General features: G+C 34.6%; 1 protein-coding gene across 1 annotated transcript in view; it reads left to right on the forward strand.

The window, feature by feature from the left end:
* Positions 1-8,946: 8,946 nt before the first annotated feature.
* LOC110104361 (putative E3 ubiquitin-protein ligase LIN-1) overlaps positions 8,947-17,500 on the forward strand; it is a 21,646-nt gene continuing 13,092 nt past the window's right edge. The window contains exons 1-5 of the mRNA XM_020833431.2: positions 8,947-10,114; positions 14,964-15,024; positions 15,115-15,579; positions 15,669-15,754; positions 15,854-17,131. Coding sequence (XP_020689090.1) covers positions 9,147-10,114; positions 14,964-15,024; positions 15,115-15,579; positions 15,669-15,754; positions 15,854-17,131 — 2,858 coding nt within the window. The 5' untranslated portion in view covers positions 8,947-9,146. The remainder of the gene's footprint in view (positions 10,115-14,963; positions 15,025-15,114; positions 15,580-15,668; positions 15,755-15,853; positions 17,132-17,500) is intronic.

Consider the following 17,500-nt stretch of genomic DNA (forward strand, 5'->3'; position numbering starts at 1 on the left):
TATATTAGAAAAGATATTATGTACAACTTAGAGCACAAGCATGAAATTATATATATATATATATATATATATATATAATTAATTAATTAACAATATAAATGTCATATAAAATTAACTGGAAAGATTTCTTTTGATGAAAATTGGTATCAGATAATCTCTACCAATTTTTTTTTATTTTTATAATAATTTCAAAATATTTAATTAAAATTAAAATTTCAACTTGCATTTTAATTTTATTAATTATTTAAATTTTGATAAATTGTTTTTAATTTTTCTTAGGGTGTTGGGCATATGAATAAGTAAAAAAAAAAAAGGTTTAGAAGCTTGCTAATTTAACAAATAATTAAGTATACAAAAAATATTAGCTGTGGTCTTTGAATATATAAATTTATATAAAACACATTGTAGGTGGCATTTAGTAAGGCGACTTATTAGAAATTATTTTTAGCAAAAAATGGATAACCTTTTTTTAATTTAATTGATTCAATTATAAATAAAAATTAGATTCAAATAATTTTTAATATTTTCTTTTCTTAGAAGTGTAGCATTACTCTATAATTTAATAATTTGTCACATTATTTATTTATTAAAATATTTCTTCTTGTATTAATGGCAGAGATGATTAATTGACTTTATAATATTTATTAGGGTTTATGAATAAGTTTTGAGTTGCTTGCATGATTTCTGCCTAAAACAAGAAATAAAGTTGCTTTCATGTTTGGGGCATTAATCTTATTATAGAAAAATTTACAACTTTTTTAATTTTCAGATTTCTATTTTTACAATACAAATAAATTAAGAATGTAAATTTCAATTATAATAATTTTAGATTAAGATAAGTAAAAAAAATTACATTCTGATTAAAATATGAAATAAATGTAATAAATTTTAATTGATTTTTAGGTATTATACTGATCTTAAAAAATCAATAAATTTGAGATTTATTATTATTTAAATTTTGTTATAGTATTTTGATTTAGTTTTTTTTCTTTGTACTATATTTAATTAGAGAGATGAAATTTGAGATTTTTTTTTTTTTGAATGATGAACAAATACATTATAAATTGTGATTTAAACCAATAATCTATGAGAACTATGGATCATTTCACAAGACAAGTTTTTAGTTGCTTGTAAGTTTGAAACTGTAAATCTTATCATGAAAATTTTTAGTAATATTTTTCATAGGGAAAGTTGTCTTTATGTGTGTCATAACATATGTAATTAGTCAAATATTCTCTCTTTGTATTTATGTGGAAAAATATGTCTAAAATGGCTTTACCGCAACGAGGGATAACCTCTTGTATTTACTAACTTTTCATTAAACTTTCAAGCCGGAAACTACTTTGAACCTTTTTTTGAACTTTTATCATTTTCAAGGGCGTATTTGACATAAGTTTATTTTGATACGTGTTTTGGCTCATTATAATCTAACACATCTATGAGTTATCACATTCCTTTCGTTGATTCTATGAGAAATTTCACTCACTCTAAATAATTCATGGTTACGATGATTTGTCCTCTATTATATGATATTTTATCTTGTGGGAATGAGATCCTTGAAGGCATACTTAGCTGTTGTTAGATTATCTCCTAATCTTGCCATGTTGAAATGAAGAAATTATTCTCTGCGGACGTCGAACGCAGCTCTACGTCCGGATGCCACGGTACCGAGTGGTACCGAGCCGCGGTACTCAGGCTAGGTACCAGGCAGTACTGAGCCGCGGTATAATAAATAAATGACATTGTGCATTTTGATTGGTCTCTGGACGGCGTTTGATGTCCGCACAGAATAATTTTTCGTTGAAATGGATCAAAGATATTTATTTTCTATCCACACTCTCTCCTTCTTCTCAAAAGAGTCCATTCATCCTTCAGAGAGGTTCCATTCACCTGTCAGGCTGTCACATGAAGATTATAGATATGATAGTTTTGAATAATATTAATTTATGTAAAACCTGTTGAGATGAAATATTAGGATAAACTCTTATAAAATATATTCAAATTTATTCTATTTTACAGTAACATTAAAATCCAAATATGATTAAAAAAATTCATTCTATTTTTAATGTCAATGAAAACTTAATTATTTCTATAAAAAAATATCAAATATGTGATATCAAAGTATAACATATTAAATATTGATGAAAATAAAAAAAATGGTGTACTTATAGATAAATAAAATTAACATTATATTTCAAATAGAACATGCAACATGATTTTACGTTAGGTGGTGGTCTGACAGAAGTGCGGACGATGGTTGAGGAGGAGCTAGGTGGCAAAAGCGCTCTCCGATCTCTCTCTTGTTTCATTGCTTATGGCTACCTTCCATGAGAAGTGAGTGGTCTATTTATAGATTTTTGAGAGTTGTATGACCATTAAATATAAGGAAGATCATAGGCATATTGGGAGTGGTTTGAATGGACGGCCGATGTTGATTCCCTTGATTGTGAGCCGTCTACCATACATTAGAATGCCTTAGTGATACCAGCATTTAGTGATATTGGGCTTGTAGGATTCGTCTTGTCGAGCTGCTCGTTTTGACTATAAGCATGTCACATTTAAAAATTGCTTGATAATCCAAATTGTAGTTTGAACCTTTCAACAGTGCTTTGGGTCTTTGATTTGGATCTATTTGGGCTTGGATTGAGTAGATTTTGGTGTCGTTGGGTTCGTATTTTCAAGACGTTCAGTTTAACTGTAAGTTTGCTGAAATCAAAGTTTGGATGATCCCAATTTTAATTTATGAAATTTTCAACTTTATTTTACCTCGAGGTTCATGCTCGATCAAGATAATTTTTTGATAATATATCATTTATAAATAAGTAATATGATATACTGTATCATCATATTTTTAATATTTTTATAAAACTAATTAAATTATCATAAAGATTTTAAAACTAAAATTAATTTTCATCATTTTTATAGTTCATGTAATCAAAATATATAATAGAGTAAAATTAGATAATTTATTAATTTTTATATTACTTTATTATTTGATAGTTGACACGATCACCGGTACCAACAGTTGTTTCCAAATGTTTCCAAAAAAAAAAAAAAAAAAAAAAAAAAAAAAAAAAAAAAAAAAAGCCAATTATATTGTTTTGCTCCACCCACATATGGTAATGTATGATGTCCCATTTGTTAGGTCGCATTCGTGGTCACAGTTTTTGGTCTCTCTAATCTAGGCAATGCGCTAATTGCTCTTTTTTGAACTAATTCTCGACTGACCTAGAAGAGGCACTCACCCTAGAAACCTCCTGGCCCGCACTTGATTTAACCCCACTTAAGAGGCACTGCCGCTCGAGGGGAATCGAGCACAGGACACTCACCAACCAAGCTAAACAAAGATGAGTGATTGCTCATTTAACAATCGAGGAAGAATTCATATAAATTTTCATCGGATCTTAATTTGTACCTCTGTTACTTTTAAATATTTAGCAAAAACAACATCTTTGATTTTCCCAAAAAAAAAAAATCAACATATTTGTTCATAGCACGAATTTTTTAGTGGGAACACCACCAAGATAATTAAGGTTTACTATTTTATCCTAATCATGTTAGAATCCTTTGAATGTGTAATTAAATTAAGCTTTGAAGTAACCAATTAAAAAATTTATTAATATGTTAGAAGACAAAATCAAAGCTCAATAATACCACATCAGCTTTTACATTGTCTTAACCTATCTCTACTATACACGTGTACTGGCAACGGTAATGTAAATAGAAACAAGAATTCTTTTGATTACTCTATTATCCTATCTCTTTCTTGCGTTTCTTCACACACAATAATAATAATAATAATAAAATTACGGTTTATTTTTTAGTTGGCTACAAATACCAATATGAAAGGATATTGATAAAGGATGACGCATTTAGTCAATATAGTGTTTAAATTTATAGTCATTAATTATAATTGATTACATTTTCATTTAAGCCCAATTTTCAAATAGCTAAATTATATGAACTTTATGTAACTAATTATTCAGAAAACTCGGTTTAAGCCAAGTTGATCTAATTCAAGTTGAGGCAAATTGGTTTAGGATCGAAAGGAATTCGTCAAGTCTATGTAGCGGTGTCAACGAGTTAGGTTCGGGTCGAACCCGGCTTGATCTGGTTGTAAATGGGTTGACACTAACATGACCCAGTTTTGTAAACTGGTCAGGATTGTCAACCCGGATCCGACCTGTGCGGGTTACTGGGTTGGCCCAACTCGACTTGTGCGGTTAGAAATTAGCGCTCACATGTACTATATGAGTTAGCTGCGTCACGCTATGATTCCGTCGACTCCAACAGACTGGTCATCTAGGACCTAGTTATCTTGACTCACGAGATAACACGATGCTGGCATGACGAAAGGTTTAGGTAGTGCGGCATGATGGCAGCAGACAATAGCATCAACCAGGTAGTACGGCGGCAGTGGCTAGCGGTAGTGCGGGCGAGATTACTACAGCAGCACAGGTCGATGTATTACTACTTTCGAACTCGATCAGGCAAGCGAGACGGCAACTGGCAGCGGCACATGACATGATTTCGGTCTCAACGAACGGTGAAAATGGTACGCGGTTAACGAGACATAAGTCGCGACGACGTGATCGACGACAACGATTCAATCAACGCGACGACGTTGATGAGATAGATCACACCTAGGTTGTTACCGGGTCAACCCGAACCCGACCCGATTTACAAAATGGGTCGGAATTACAAACCCAAACCCGGCCCATATGGGAAACGAGTTGACCTAAACCCGAAATTTTCTGGGTCGGATTCGGATTAGGTTTCAGGTCATGTTTTGACACCCCTAAGTCCACAAATGAATTTATCTCAAGAGTGTGAATTTGGCCTATTAAGTTGGTCCAAGATTGTACTCAAGTAGATGACTTTCTTCATTTGTTAAACAATTTATAGGTAAATTGTTTACTTATGCACGTAAAGTTGGCCATTTGTAATTAGCTCGCTAGAAAACTGCCTTAAGTTGGCTATTCTAATGAATGAATAGCCTCTCACATCAAATTATTAGATAATATATATACGAAATTGAGCAACACAAATATTTTATTTTGTTTTATTTTTTATAAAGTTATATATATGACCAATTATGTAATATTCAACCTCTTACACATACCTATAAATATTTCTCAAAGGGTTGAACTCATGCTATGTTATTTTTTGTACTCGAGCCTACTTCAAAAAATCATAGGGGTCCTTATTCTAAAATTCTTTCCTTCTCTCTCTATTTTCTTATTTTCTAGCAGTATTCTTAGAATTCGTTTGAGACGGCTTTTTATTGCTTCTTGAAGCAGCTTTTCAGTACAATTTTTGTACTAAAAAGCTGCTTCAAAAAGCAATAAAAAAGCCGTCCCAAACGAAACCTTAGTTGTTCTGGCCGAGCTTGTTTAATGGTAGTCTTAGTTGTCCTGGCCGAGCTTGTTTAGGAGTCCTCATGCCTTAATGTGTAGTAGTCTTTTGCAATATTCTTTAGAATGAGGGACACTAAGGAGTATTGACATATAAAGAGATTGGTGAAAAAATGAAGTTGTAAAGCTTAAGAAGAAGTGAAAGAAATGAAAGAAAAGTCAAGGTTGTGAAAATTTGACTTGACAAATCAGAAGAAGAATATGTTAAAAGTTCGGCTCATTCAATCAATCAGATTAAGATTAAATCAGATGATGTAATAAATAATAAATTATTAAACAAATAATAAGATAAGCATAATAATAATGTTATTATTTCAAATATGAGATAAAAAATTAAATGAAATAGAAAAACTATGAAATATAAAATTTACAAAATTAATTAAGTGAATTATTTTTAAAATATCACATAAGAGAAAAAATTATCAAATCTCACAATTCTAGAAATTTACATTATAATAATATATTAGTAATTTATAATTTATATTACATATTTAATATAAATTTAATTCAAATATAAGTTTATGAATTTAATAATAAATTTATTATTTATTATATTTATGTTTAATTATATTTTACATCTATATGTTATAATACCTATTATTTTATAAATTTTATATTAAGAATTATTTATGTGTATATAATAAATTATCATTACAAATAGATAAAGGAATTTTTTCATAGTGTGTAATAAATAATTATATTGATTTAATTAATAAATATATTATTCCACATTATAATAAATAATTAAATCTAGTTAAAAATGAATTTAACTCGCACATTAATTTATGTTAGTGAGCTCATAAATCCTAACTCGTATTTTATTAGTTCACATCATTGAAACTCTTTTTTGTTATGAGTATATATAGTTTTTTGAGTTTTTTATTTTGTGTTAAGTGCTCACATGAATGGTGGAGCATAATGCCATGTGAAAGATAGTTCATTGGTGGTTTGGGCAAAGTAAATATAATTAACTTCATGCTAATTTAAAGATAAATATTTAAATAATAATTTATTTTTTTTTATTTTATAAAATTACTTTAATATGATAAATTTAATGTATTTAATTATTCCAAAATGGGTAATTGGAAATGATTGTTTCAAAAGAACGTGCCAGGTTCTCCAGTGAATTCAGTAAGTTTTGCATCGGTTTCATTCATGTTTGATGTAGAAGCGATTTTCAAAGTGGACTGGAACGGCCTAGTGATCGGTTCACGGTTGAACCGGACGGACCGACCGATCCGATCCATTTTTTAAAAGCTTGGGAAAAGCATTTAAATGTAAAACATTGATCCCATATTCATAGTTAAAGAATCTACTTAAAACGAACGAAATGATAATATTAGAAGTCAAAATCAAATTGCTTGATAAATAATCATATTAAATAAAAATTTAAAAAATGTTATAAATAATTATTCAATAATATATTTATATATTCTTTTATTCTTTTTTAACAAATATCCAAAGACATATAAGAGAATAGAGGAATAAAATGTATAATCAATTTTCAGAAAATTTGGTTTAAGTCAAGTTAGTCCAATTCAAACTAAGTTAACCTGATCTCAACTCTAAACGAATTCACCAAGTCTACAAACGCATTCTTGCGAATCATCCCAATTTATCGAGTACTATTCAATTCAACCATAGTGATTCCTCAAGTTGACAATTTCCATCGTATGAGAAATTATTGATCGACAACTCGTATTCTTAGGCAAACTAAGTCAACGATTTCTTATTAGCTCGACAAGTGACTTTCTAAATCCGGGGTATTTTAATGACCTGACAGTTTGACTTCATCAAATTAATGCTAGCAAATACATACATAGGTGCATTATAGATAAACTCAAGTGATAGAATTTTTTGTAAAACCTATTTAAAAAAATCTAACAACCTCCCACTTAAATTTTTTTCCTCTCTATTTTCATATGTTGTTTTCATTCAATACTCTTAGTGAAATTTGGTGTGCTTAATTACAAATTTGCATTCAACAAAGTGCTTCTCCTAATCCTGATTATAAGTGATAAACAACTAATTTAAGTTTTCTCACTAATCACAGCTTGAAATTTGCTAAATTTTAATGATTATAAAGGATTGCAAAATATAATCATATTTTCATTCAATAAATATTTGGTTATAAATTGATGAAATAAATCAAAATTAGCTCATATTTGAAATATATATTTAGAGCAAATGTATTCTCCTACATGCCTTCGTAGGTATATAGCAGTTAGGTATCCAACAGGTCATGACTGAGGAGCTCACTCTTCATGGTGGCGATGTGTGTTTGGAGATAATAAAAAGACTCGCCCAACCAAATTAATAAGCGTCACTTGCCTAGGTCCCCAAGCAACTCAACTCACATGGGACAACTTGAAGTCTCCTTATCAAGTTTGAAATTCAACATCTATTAAACAGGCTAATCCCACTATCAACCACTCGCTCTCCCTCAAAGGAACATACCTTCGTCCAAACTGAGATGCAAGAAGAGTCTATCAGGTTTCTAATCCACCATATCAACACCTACTATACGTCAACTAAATTCGTCAACCACCACAACTTGCTCGCCCATTCCCTCACAACGACTCAAGGTTCATCATAGGTACCTTGTGATTTCTAGTCAGCCTCATGTCATCAAATTCACCCGATACCACAGAGCTCGCCCCTTTCAAATTAATTCTCCCAATGCATACTCGACACCATCTCACTCGCCTAGAGAAGAAATCTTCAGCCCCAACTATCCCTCTTGGTTCAAAGAGCAACAAATGTTTAGAATCATTGTGTAATGCTCTGCATGTGGATTGTGTTGAGTTATATATATTTTCCTTTATGTAGTCTTTTTTGTAGCTCCCCATAATACTATAAATAAGGGGACATAAGGAACATTGAGGGTGACTTTTTCCTTCTCTCAATAGTAAAAATTTAGCTAGTTTATAAGCTCCAATCCTTTAATCACTTTGTAGATCTCCTCGTCCTTACAAACTTCATTATTTTTTCTGATTCAAGTTCCTACGCATCTACTTACCTAGCCGGATTGTAAGTAAAGTCGGGTGTGGTTCACTAACAAATTCGAATTCAATAGGATTTCATTTTTATTATTTGATTGTTTTATGATTTATCTCTCTCGTCTTGGTGTTATTAAGAGAAACTAAAGTTTCATTTGGAACAACTTTCTTACTACTTTTTAAAATAATTTTTTAACATAAGAAATTTAATATTTATACTAGAAAGTAACTTTAAGAAGCAGTAATAAAATCGTCCCAAACAAAGCTTAAAAATAACATTAAAAAGACATCATGAGAATAGAAAGCATATCTATATGTTTAAAAATTTATAAATAAAAAGTATGATTTTATAAATTTGTCCATTAGTATAATAATCTCATAAAAATAAATAAAATTATTTTGATGCATGATTTTAAAATTTTAAATTTCTATTAAAATTAATATATGAATTATATTAAATTTAATATAAATTTACAAAAAATTTGAAGTATATCTAAAATATTTCATAATAATTTTATGCAATGTTTCCTACATAAACCTTCATTCTCATTTCTTCCGCGAAAACAAAATCCGCAGGGACAACGTAAGATTCCCGCATTCGTACGCTTATGCGCTTGTGATTTTAAAATTTGCCGGAAGTCACTCTCGAACTCCGAGCCAGGCCGGCAGCTCGGCATCCCTCTTTCTCCATCTCCGCCCGGAACTCCGGAAGTCAACCTTTCCCTCGCCAACAATGCCCCGAAAGCAGAAGATTCCAGTAGAGGCGAAAGACCTAACCCGCTTCCTCAACTCCACTGTCGGCAGCTTCGTGCTAGACCGACTCCTCGACCGCGACCGCCGCCTCCGCCACAAAGAAGACTGCGCCGAGCGTCTCGCCGCCGCCGCCTCAGCCGGAAACGAGGTCGGATATGCCGATCAGGCAGTCCTTGCGAACCTTGATTGGGGCATCGATGCTCTCGAGGATGCCATCGCCACATCCAATCATGAGGCTAAGCTCGCTCGCCTCGACCACGCCGAGCGGATGCTTCAGGTCTGCGCCATGCTTGATCCCGTTGGCTCAACGGCCGGCGTTCCAAACTCCTATCTCTGTGCCTGGGCCCATCTCCATCTCGCCTGCCTCTCGCGCCTCCGTGATAACGCTACCGTCTCGCGGGCTGCTACACTACACGCGCTCGAGATGTTCGATGTTGAACCCTTTTTCGCCCGCACGGATTTCGCGCCTGACCTTTGGGAGTCGATGTTCCTGCCGCACATGGCGTCTATCGTGGGATGGTACTCAGAAGCGCGACATCGGATCGTAATGGAGGTGATTCCGGACGCGGCGGATCTCTCGATGACGACGGCTGATTTCGGAGAGCAGCTGTTTAACGAGTCGGTGGTGGCGGCGGTGAGGCCTGACCAAGCGGAGAACCTGCGCGAGTTAGAGATGGAGTATGGGGAGTCGCTTGATCGGAGCACGAGGGTATACGCCAAGTATTACAAGGAGATTCTCAGCCATGAGTCGCCGGAGATGCAGACATCTACTGGTAGAAAGGGCATGCCGGCGCTGCCGCCGATCGCCGAGCCGCCAGTGACGCCGCAGCACGAGGTTAGCCGCTCGATCCCCGATTTCGTCAAGTTCGGGCCCATCTTGCCGAAAAGCGCCGGCTTTGCATTCGGGAAGAGGGACGCCGGGGACAGGGTGGGCTCCAGTCATGATAGGTGAGTCGATTTCGCAATCAAGAAAATTGGAAACTTTTTGTGTTTATTTGAAACTCCTAAAAGCACTGAAATCGAACGAAAATTGAAAATAGTTCTTCAAGCCTCAACATACTTATTCCTCATGCATTGCGGCAATCAAGAAAATTTGATTTTCACGAGGCAATTTAATTAAACAATCATTCTGTTTTTGGATAGTTGAAAAATAAGTTGTTGTAGAATAGTAGCGGTTTTGCCATTAGTATATTAGGCTTATCTTTCATTCCCTTTAGTTCACCTTGGTTAATGAGTAGTAATATTGACAATGGTTTGTCCAAGTTCAAGTTCTTCCTGCGATTTATGGCTCTCAAGGCCTTCATGTCCGTCAACCATTATTGAGAAAAGTTCCAAATGCGAGTGATTCTCATGGAAGCTCTATATAATCGAGCTTTTAGTGGAAGTCACATTATGCCAATTGGAGTCTTCCATTTGAGATGAATTTGGAAAAAAGGAAATCAAGATTGACTGCTGTGAAGGTGAACACAATTAAGGAATAGTGTTGTCCATGAAATGTTATCAAGGTTCGGAGCTTCATGGGAACATAACATGTGGGAGGTTCCCGCAACATTCAATTCTCGCTTAATCTGTCCACCCTCTAACTATTGCTAGTAAAAATGTGTGGGAAAAGAAACATCAGGACAATGAATGCTGAAATTGGAATTAATCCCAATTTAATTTCATATTGGAGGGGATTGGGGAGGCTTCCTAAAATAGGTTTATTAATTAGGAAATGTTTTGAATTTCAAATTTAATTTGAGTTCAAATTAAGATACTTTCCAAATTAATAGTAAGACAAATTAGGAAGGTGTTTAAGAGGCCAATTGAATTTGAAACAAGGGCTTGGAGGAGGAGGGGCCGGCGGCTTGAGGAGGGAATTAAGGGATTGAGATAGATTGCCAATCAGTGCCAATCTAAATGGAGAAAGAGGCTTTAATGCAATTGTCTCTCAAAATTAAATTTGAATTTAATTAGCCTTGATTGGAGGGACTTTCCTAATATAACTTTTCTTATTTTAGGAAAGAATTTCAAATTCGGAATGAATTAAAATATGAAATTAAAACCTTCCTAATTTAAGATACATCACATATGGAAAGTAGTCAATCAGGTATTTGAATTTATTTAATGGACATTGATTGGAAATGTAATTAGGAGCCTTAATGGAAATAGGATTTAGAGAGGAGAGAGGTAGGGCCGGCGGCTAAAGGAGGGTGGGAGGAGTTAGGAAGGATTTCAAATAGTTTCTAAGCAAAGCCAATTTAAGTAAAAGAGATTTAATGTCCATATCTCTTTTAATTTGAATTCAAATTCAAATTGATTTGATTGAGAAACTTTCCAAATATAACTCATGTTAAATTATGATAGAATTCAAATTTGAAATTTATTCAAGATTGAATTAATATCCTTCCAAATTCGTCATGATCAATTTTAGGAAAGTTGTAAAACTGGAAAATTTGGAGGCAAAGGAGGGGAGATGTGGCTGGCAGCTAGGAGGGGATTAGGGTTAGGGCCGACGGCTAGGAAGGAGGAGAGGTGGAGGCCCTGGCGGTTAAGAGGAAGGGGAAGGCTTTCTGCGGCTGATGGATAATGCTTTGTCCTCACCTAGGGACTTCAAAGCTCGAGCCTGGACGCTTTTTGTGGCTGGTGGGTAATACGTTGCCCTCACTAAGGGACTTCATCTCTCATAAGAACTCTAAAAAATTTTAAAAACAAAGTGCCAGATTTTTTCTTAATAATCATCCCCTCAAAGGAAGAGGATTGGGGATATAAATAGCCAAAATACAATAATAAGACAAATGACAAAAGTGCCCCCTGGGATTACATAGGCCTACTCGCTCAAGTGAGGGTAAAAATAAAAAATGCATAAATAAATCAAAATACTAATAATAATTCAAAATAAAGTGGTACAATCATTGCCGTTGATCTTCGGCTCCTTCTCTGATAAACTTTTACGATCGGATGTCCTCATCAACTACCTTGCAAAGGGACACAACTTTGTGTCTCAAATATGGTGACCATTTAAAGTTGATTGAGGAGGCACATATTTCAAAGGTGGTCAAATGCATCCAATCATGTCATACATGGCTCCACCAATCAATCTCCATTCGAATTAAGTTTGAGCTACCTTTCTCAAAGCCCTTTTTGACATGAAATTTATCATTGATTTGCATTAACTATTGTTCAAGAAGGTGCTGGTCTAATAAAAACCCAATGATTTCTAAAATAAACTTGATGGGTTCATGATAAGATGGAAAAGCAGCACAAAATTATAGCAAAAATATGAAAGATGACACGATCATGATTGGGTTTTAAGGAAAATACATAGGATATCTCATCTGGCACCAAATTAGCAAAGAGAGATTTAAAGAAGAGGGTGCTAACTTAAACTAATGTTGTATGGTCCATTCAACATCATAAAAAAGATATGTGAGAATTCCTATTACTTCGACCTTCCCACTTACATGGAGATTTACCCTCATGAATTTGGACAATCTCAAGCCATTTGAACCTTTCTTTGCATGATGATGAGTATTTAGATGTCTTACTCCCCCCCCCCCCCTTGATCTCCCCTTGATAACTTAGAATTAGGACAAGAGAAAGATTGGAGCATGATATGGTTTGAAAAAGATAGACTACCATCACTCTTTGAGGCTTCAAGATACTGTATATTATTGATAGGAAGAGAAAAAGCTTCTACCACCGAATGGTACAACCAAGAATGTGGGTGATAGGAAACACTTGTAGATCTCAAGTATTTCCTATCAATCTTCGGAAAACAACGAGATTTCTCCACACAATCCACACAAATTCCGGAAAACAGTAGATAGTTTGTATTATTTGATGAAAGGGAGACGAAAAATAGCAAGATACAATTGATCCTCTATTTGAGAGGAGGATCTATCTTTCCCAAATCTCTAAACGCCGCTAGAGCCCAAAAGAAAACCTAAACAGTTAATGCCAATTTCAAGATCTATTAAATTTTAGCCAAATTCAAGATGTCCTAACCCTAGGAAAACATGTTAGGATTTAACGGAGACTAAAATAACAAATCGATCGTCTCCGAAAGACATGCTAAATCATCGAGAAGAAGTTTTCGGAAGCGTACCTGAATCCATTGAAATACAAAATCAAGGTCTTTCGATCTTCCACGTTTAGAGCGGCGTTCTCCAAGAGAGCGAGAGACCCCTTCTTTTCACTCAAGATGGGAAATGAGAGAAATGAGAACTTCACCGCTTAAACTGGGGACCATGACCCTTATATACTTTAAGTGTAAATATTTTATTTCAGCCCATCATAAAAATAAAATAAATACTCGGCCTCTACACAAATTAATTCCATACAAATTTAATTGAGATGCCACATAAGCCAAATAATAATTTAATACTCAATTAGATCACAAATTTAATTGGCTTAATTTTAGATAGCATCTAATGTATAATTCTTTATTTATATGTATAAAATATATTGGCCCACATATAGAAATTTCCCAACAAAACAAACTATTTAATGCATACAATCAAAAAGAAAATCTCTAAACAGTCCCTACATTCAAATTTCCCTCCAAACTCCCTAAGAAATCCTTCCAAATTAGCTCTGTAAAGAGTGGGTGGTCGGCTCCTGCGTACAGGAGGCGTAGAATTGTCCACCTATTCCCATAAGCCAATCCCGTATGAACCGGTTGGACTGGTTAGTGGAATTATAAAATTTTTAAAACTTATCGTAGTAATTATTTTAAAAAATTCTATGCATGTTTTGCTAACAAAAAATATGAATTTTCCATTAAATTCAAGCCTAAAAAAGTCAATCGAGCTCGTTACGATTAATATGAATTGAACTCAAACATCATATTAACAAACAATTTCGAACTCGAACAAACCAATTTGAACGAGCCAAACACGAATAGACAGTGAGCTCGCTGAAGTTTTGCTCGTTTAACCCTAGTTTGGATTTTCATGGGGTATAGGATCCTATGAATTTCCTCATGGAGTCTCATCAAACTTGAGAAAGACCCAAGCTTGGGTTGCCTTTGACTTCTATTTTATGTTCTTTTGGTGGTGTCGGGGGATCATGGCACACCTAGTGACTCATTAGATCATGACCATACTTGAGAGTGTCAATATGGGTCCCCCTTAGGGAACATAAGCTGAGATGACTGAGCTAAGCCTGAATGCTCTTCCAAATGATGAGACTGAACTGGACAATAAGACAACAAACGTATCTATCCAAATTCTAATAGCATTCAAGATTGTTCTTACTATACCACCACCAACTTCATATGCCAAAACCATATCTTTTCAAAAAAAAAAAAAAAAGGATTCATTTACTTACCGCCTAATCTTGTTAAGAGCATTAAGTTTCATTTTCAAATTCAAAATGCCACATGGCATTTACATAATGCCAGGTATAGCATGATGTTTCCATGAACATAAATTTGTTTAGATAACTATAATATTAGATTACTTCAGGTCCGAGGTCTTGTTTAGCTCTCTTCGTATTTCTCTTCATCTCGTATATTTATACATAGATATTTAGGGCACGTACTTGAAACTTTTTTTCACGCAGAGGCTATTTGGTTGGCAGGAATGTAGTGTTTAGTAAATTGTTTGCATGTACTTTCAAGTAGTTATCTGAATTAAAGGCGTTCTAGTTTAAAGCAAATGCAGTTACTTTTCACTAAATCAAATTGTTGAAAAGTGCTAATACCCTCAAGAAATTTACTTCACACGTGTGATGCAGACGACTAACTCATAAAAAGCAAAGTTCACGAGCTTTACATTTATTTTTTTAACATATCGTGTGACATATAAACAACCAGGATGGGTGCGGTGCCAGATTCTTCACAGGAACATAATAACTTCAATAGACAGACCTTGAAGGTACGATCTTATTCTCTAATATTTATCAGATAAGAATGTTTTCTACTCTTTGGGAATTACATATTAAATTTCCCTTTTTTGATTGACTAGGAGGACTTCCCTGAGGCGAATTATGATACTAGTGATTTTGATGGCAGTTTTGCTAATGTGGATTTTGATTTTCCTACTTTAAAAAAACTGTCTTCTGAAAATATGATATCAATGGCAGACAAGGGAAGCATCACCAAGGTCAGATCACCAAAAAAGGATCAGTTTGTTTCAGCGAAAAATTCATCATTGGAATCTCCTAGGGCTCCTAGACTCGCGCTTCCTAAATCACTTGCTTTTTCCAAGAAAGAGTTGGAGCAACCTGTTCATGGTGCAGCCAATAAAATCAGTAGTTCTGCACACAAGAAGTTTGCCTCAGTGGACCACCAGCTCAAGGCATCCTCTCCAAGGAGTTCACCTGTAAGGCTTCAAAGAAAAGCAGAACAACGGGCAATACATATCTCAAGTCTCTCTTCAACTTTATCTCCATCTTTCGGGAGTATCTCAGATGAATCTGATGATGATTTGGTACTTATATTTATTCATAAATGTTACCTTTCATCAGTTTTCTCTCGTTATTGTTAGACATTGAAATTTAACATAATTCACATATTTAGGAAATTCGTAGTTGCAGCAACAGCCCTTGCAGGGTTGTGAAGTCTTTAACCAGCCTAACAACTAATATGCATTTATCAGCTCCCAGGCAAGATTAAAAACCTGTTGTATTATAACAGTAAAATGTAGTCAATGCAGAACTTGTTAGGTGTTGATGACTTTCCATAATTGTGATTGAGTTTTGCAGTTTACATTCCAAAGCAGAAGAAGCAAACACTATAAATAGTTCTTCTGTAGAAAAGGCAATGCAAAGAACAAAATCACCAAAGGATTTTGTATGCCCCATCACTGGGCATCTATTCAATGATCCGGTAACTCTAGAAACAGGTCAGACATATGAGAGAAAAGCAATTCAAGAATGGTTGAAGAGAGGAAACACAACATGCCCAATCACTCGTCAATCTCTCTCTTCAAATGTTCTGCCCAAAACCAATTATGTTTTAAAAAGGCTGATTACAACCTGGATGGAGCAAAATCCTGATATTGCATTAGAGTTCTCATACATGGAGACACCTACCGCTTCTCCCAGACCTGTCTTTTCAAAGGAGCAGCTTTTGGAGTCCAACACCACAGTTGATCTAGAATGTCCTCTCTCTTTATCTAGGCCCAATACTATGAAAAATGAGAAAAGAAGTAAACGTTTCATGAGAGGCCCATCTACTTCACCAAGAAGTGTAATATCCCAAGCTGCTAGTGAAACAGTAATGAATGCCTTGAAGACATATGCCTCCTGTCTCTGTACTTCAGAGGACCTGCAAGAATGTGAAGCAGCTGTCCTGAAAATAGCTCGGCTATGGAAGGAATCGAAGTCTAACACAGGAGTTCAAGCTTTTCTATCTTCACCAACAATATTGAATGGATTTCTGGAAATCCTATCAGCTTCTACCAATAGGGAAGCTCTTAGAGCTTCTGTTTACATTCTTTCCGAACTTATTTTGGCAGATGAAAGTATAGCTGAAATACTTAGTAATGTGGACTCAGATTTTGACTGCCTCTCTGCTTTGCTTCTTAATGGACTGGCTGAGTCTGCTGTTCTCATATGCCAACTGCGACCCACATTCTCTCAGATTTCGGGCCATGATATTGTGCAATCCTTAGTTCAAGTAATAATGAGCAAAGGAGAACATGTGGATGACTTCAGTTGTGCAATGGAGCCAAAGAATGCAGCAATATCATTGTTAGAGCAATTACTATCTGGGGGAGATGAGACTAACCGTTCAATAAATGCTTCATTTGTTATTTCAGCAAATGGACTTCCTGCTCTTATCAAGTGCTTGGATCAAATGGAAGGAAGGGCCTCTGTTGTATCAATACTTGTAAGTTGTATGAATGCTGATAAACGCTGTAGAAATTTGATTGCAGGGAGGGCTGACTTGTCCCCTGTTCTGGAACTATTTCATGCTGGGAATGACAATACAAGGAGCGTATGCATTGATTTTATCTCAAACATTATTTGTTTGAAAAGGTGAGCTCATAGGTAATGAGTAAGATTTCTCATCTTCTTCCCCGAGAACATAAATTTTGGCCTTAGATGCTCAAAACTATTTTTGTTTTTTGCCATGTCACAGACCTCAATAAGCACAGCTTTATATAATACTAAACTTGAGTTAATGTAAGTTAAATCTGGCCTTGCTTCTTAACTATAATATATGGTTTTGTGGTAGCCTAATTAATCTCGGATGGCTTGAAAAGCTTGCGTACATTTGTTGTAGTTGTGATTATACCTGTAATGGACAAAAATTAGGAGGATTTCAAGAAATTAACGAGGAAGATTTCATGAATCCATATCAACACACTAATGTAGGCTTAATCATTATGACAGAATTATTGCATT

This window comes from Dendrobium catenatum, unplaced genomic scaffold, assembly GCF_001605985.2.
Source record: "Dendrobium catenatum unplaced genomic scaffold, ASM160598v2 fragScaff_scaffold_1220, whole genome shotgun sequence".
NCBI classification, from domain to species: Eukaryota; Viridiplantae; Streptophyta; class Magnoliopsida; order Asparagales; family Orchidaceae; genus Dendrobium; species Dendrobium catenatum.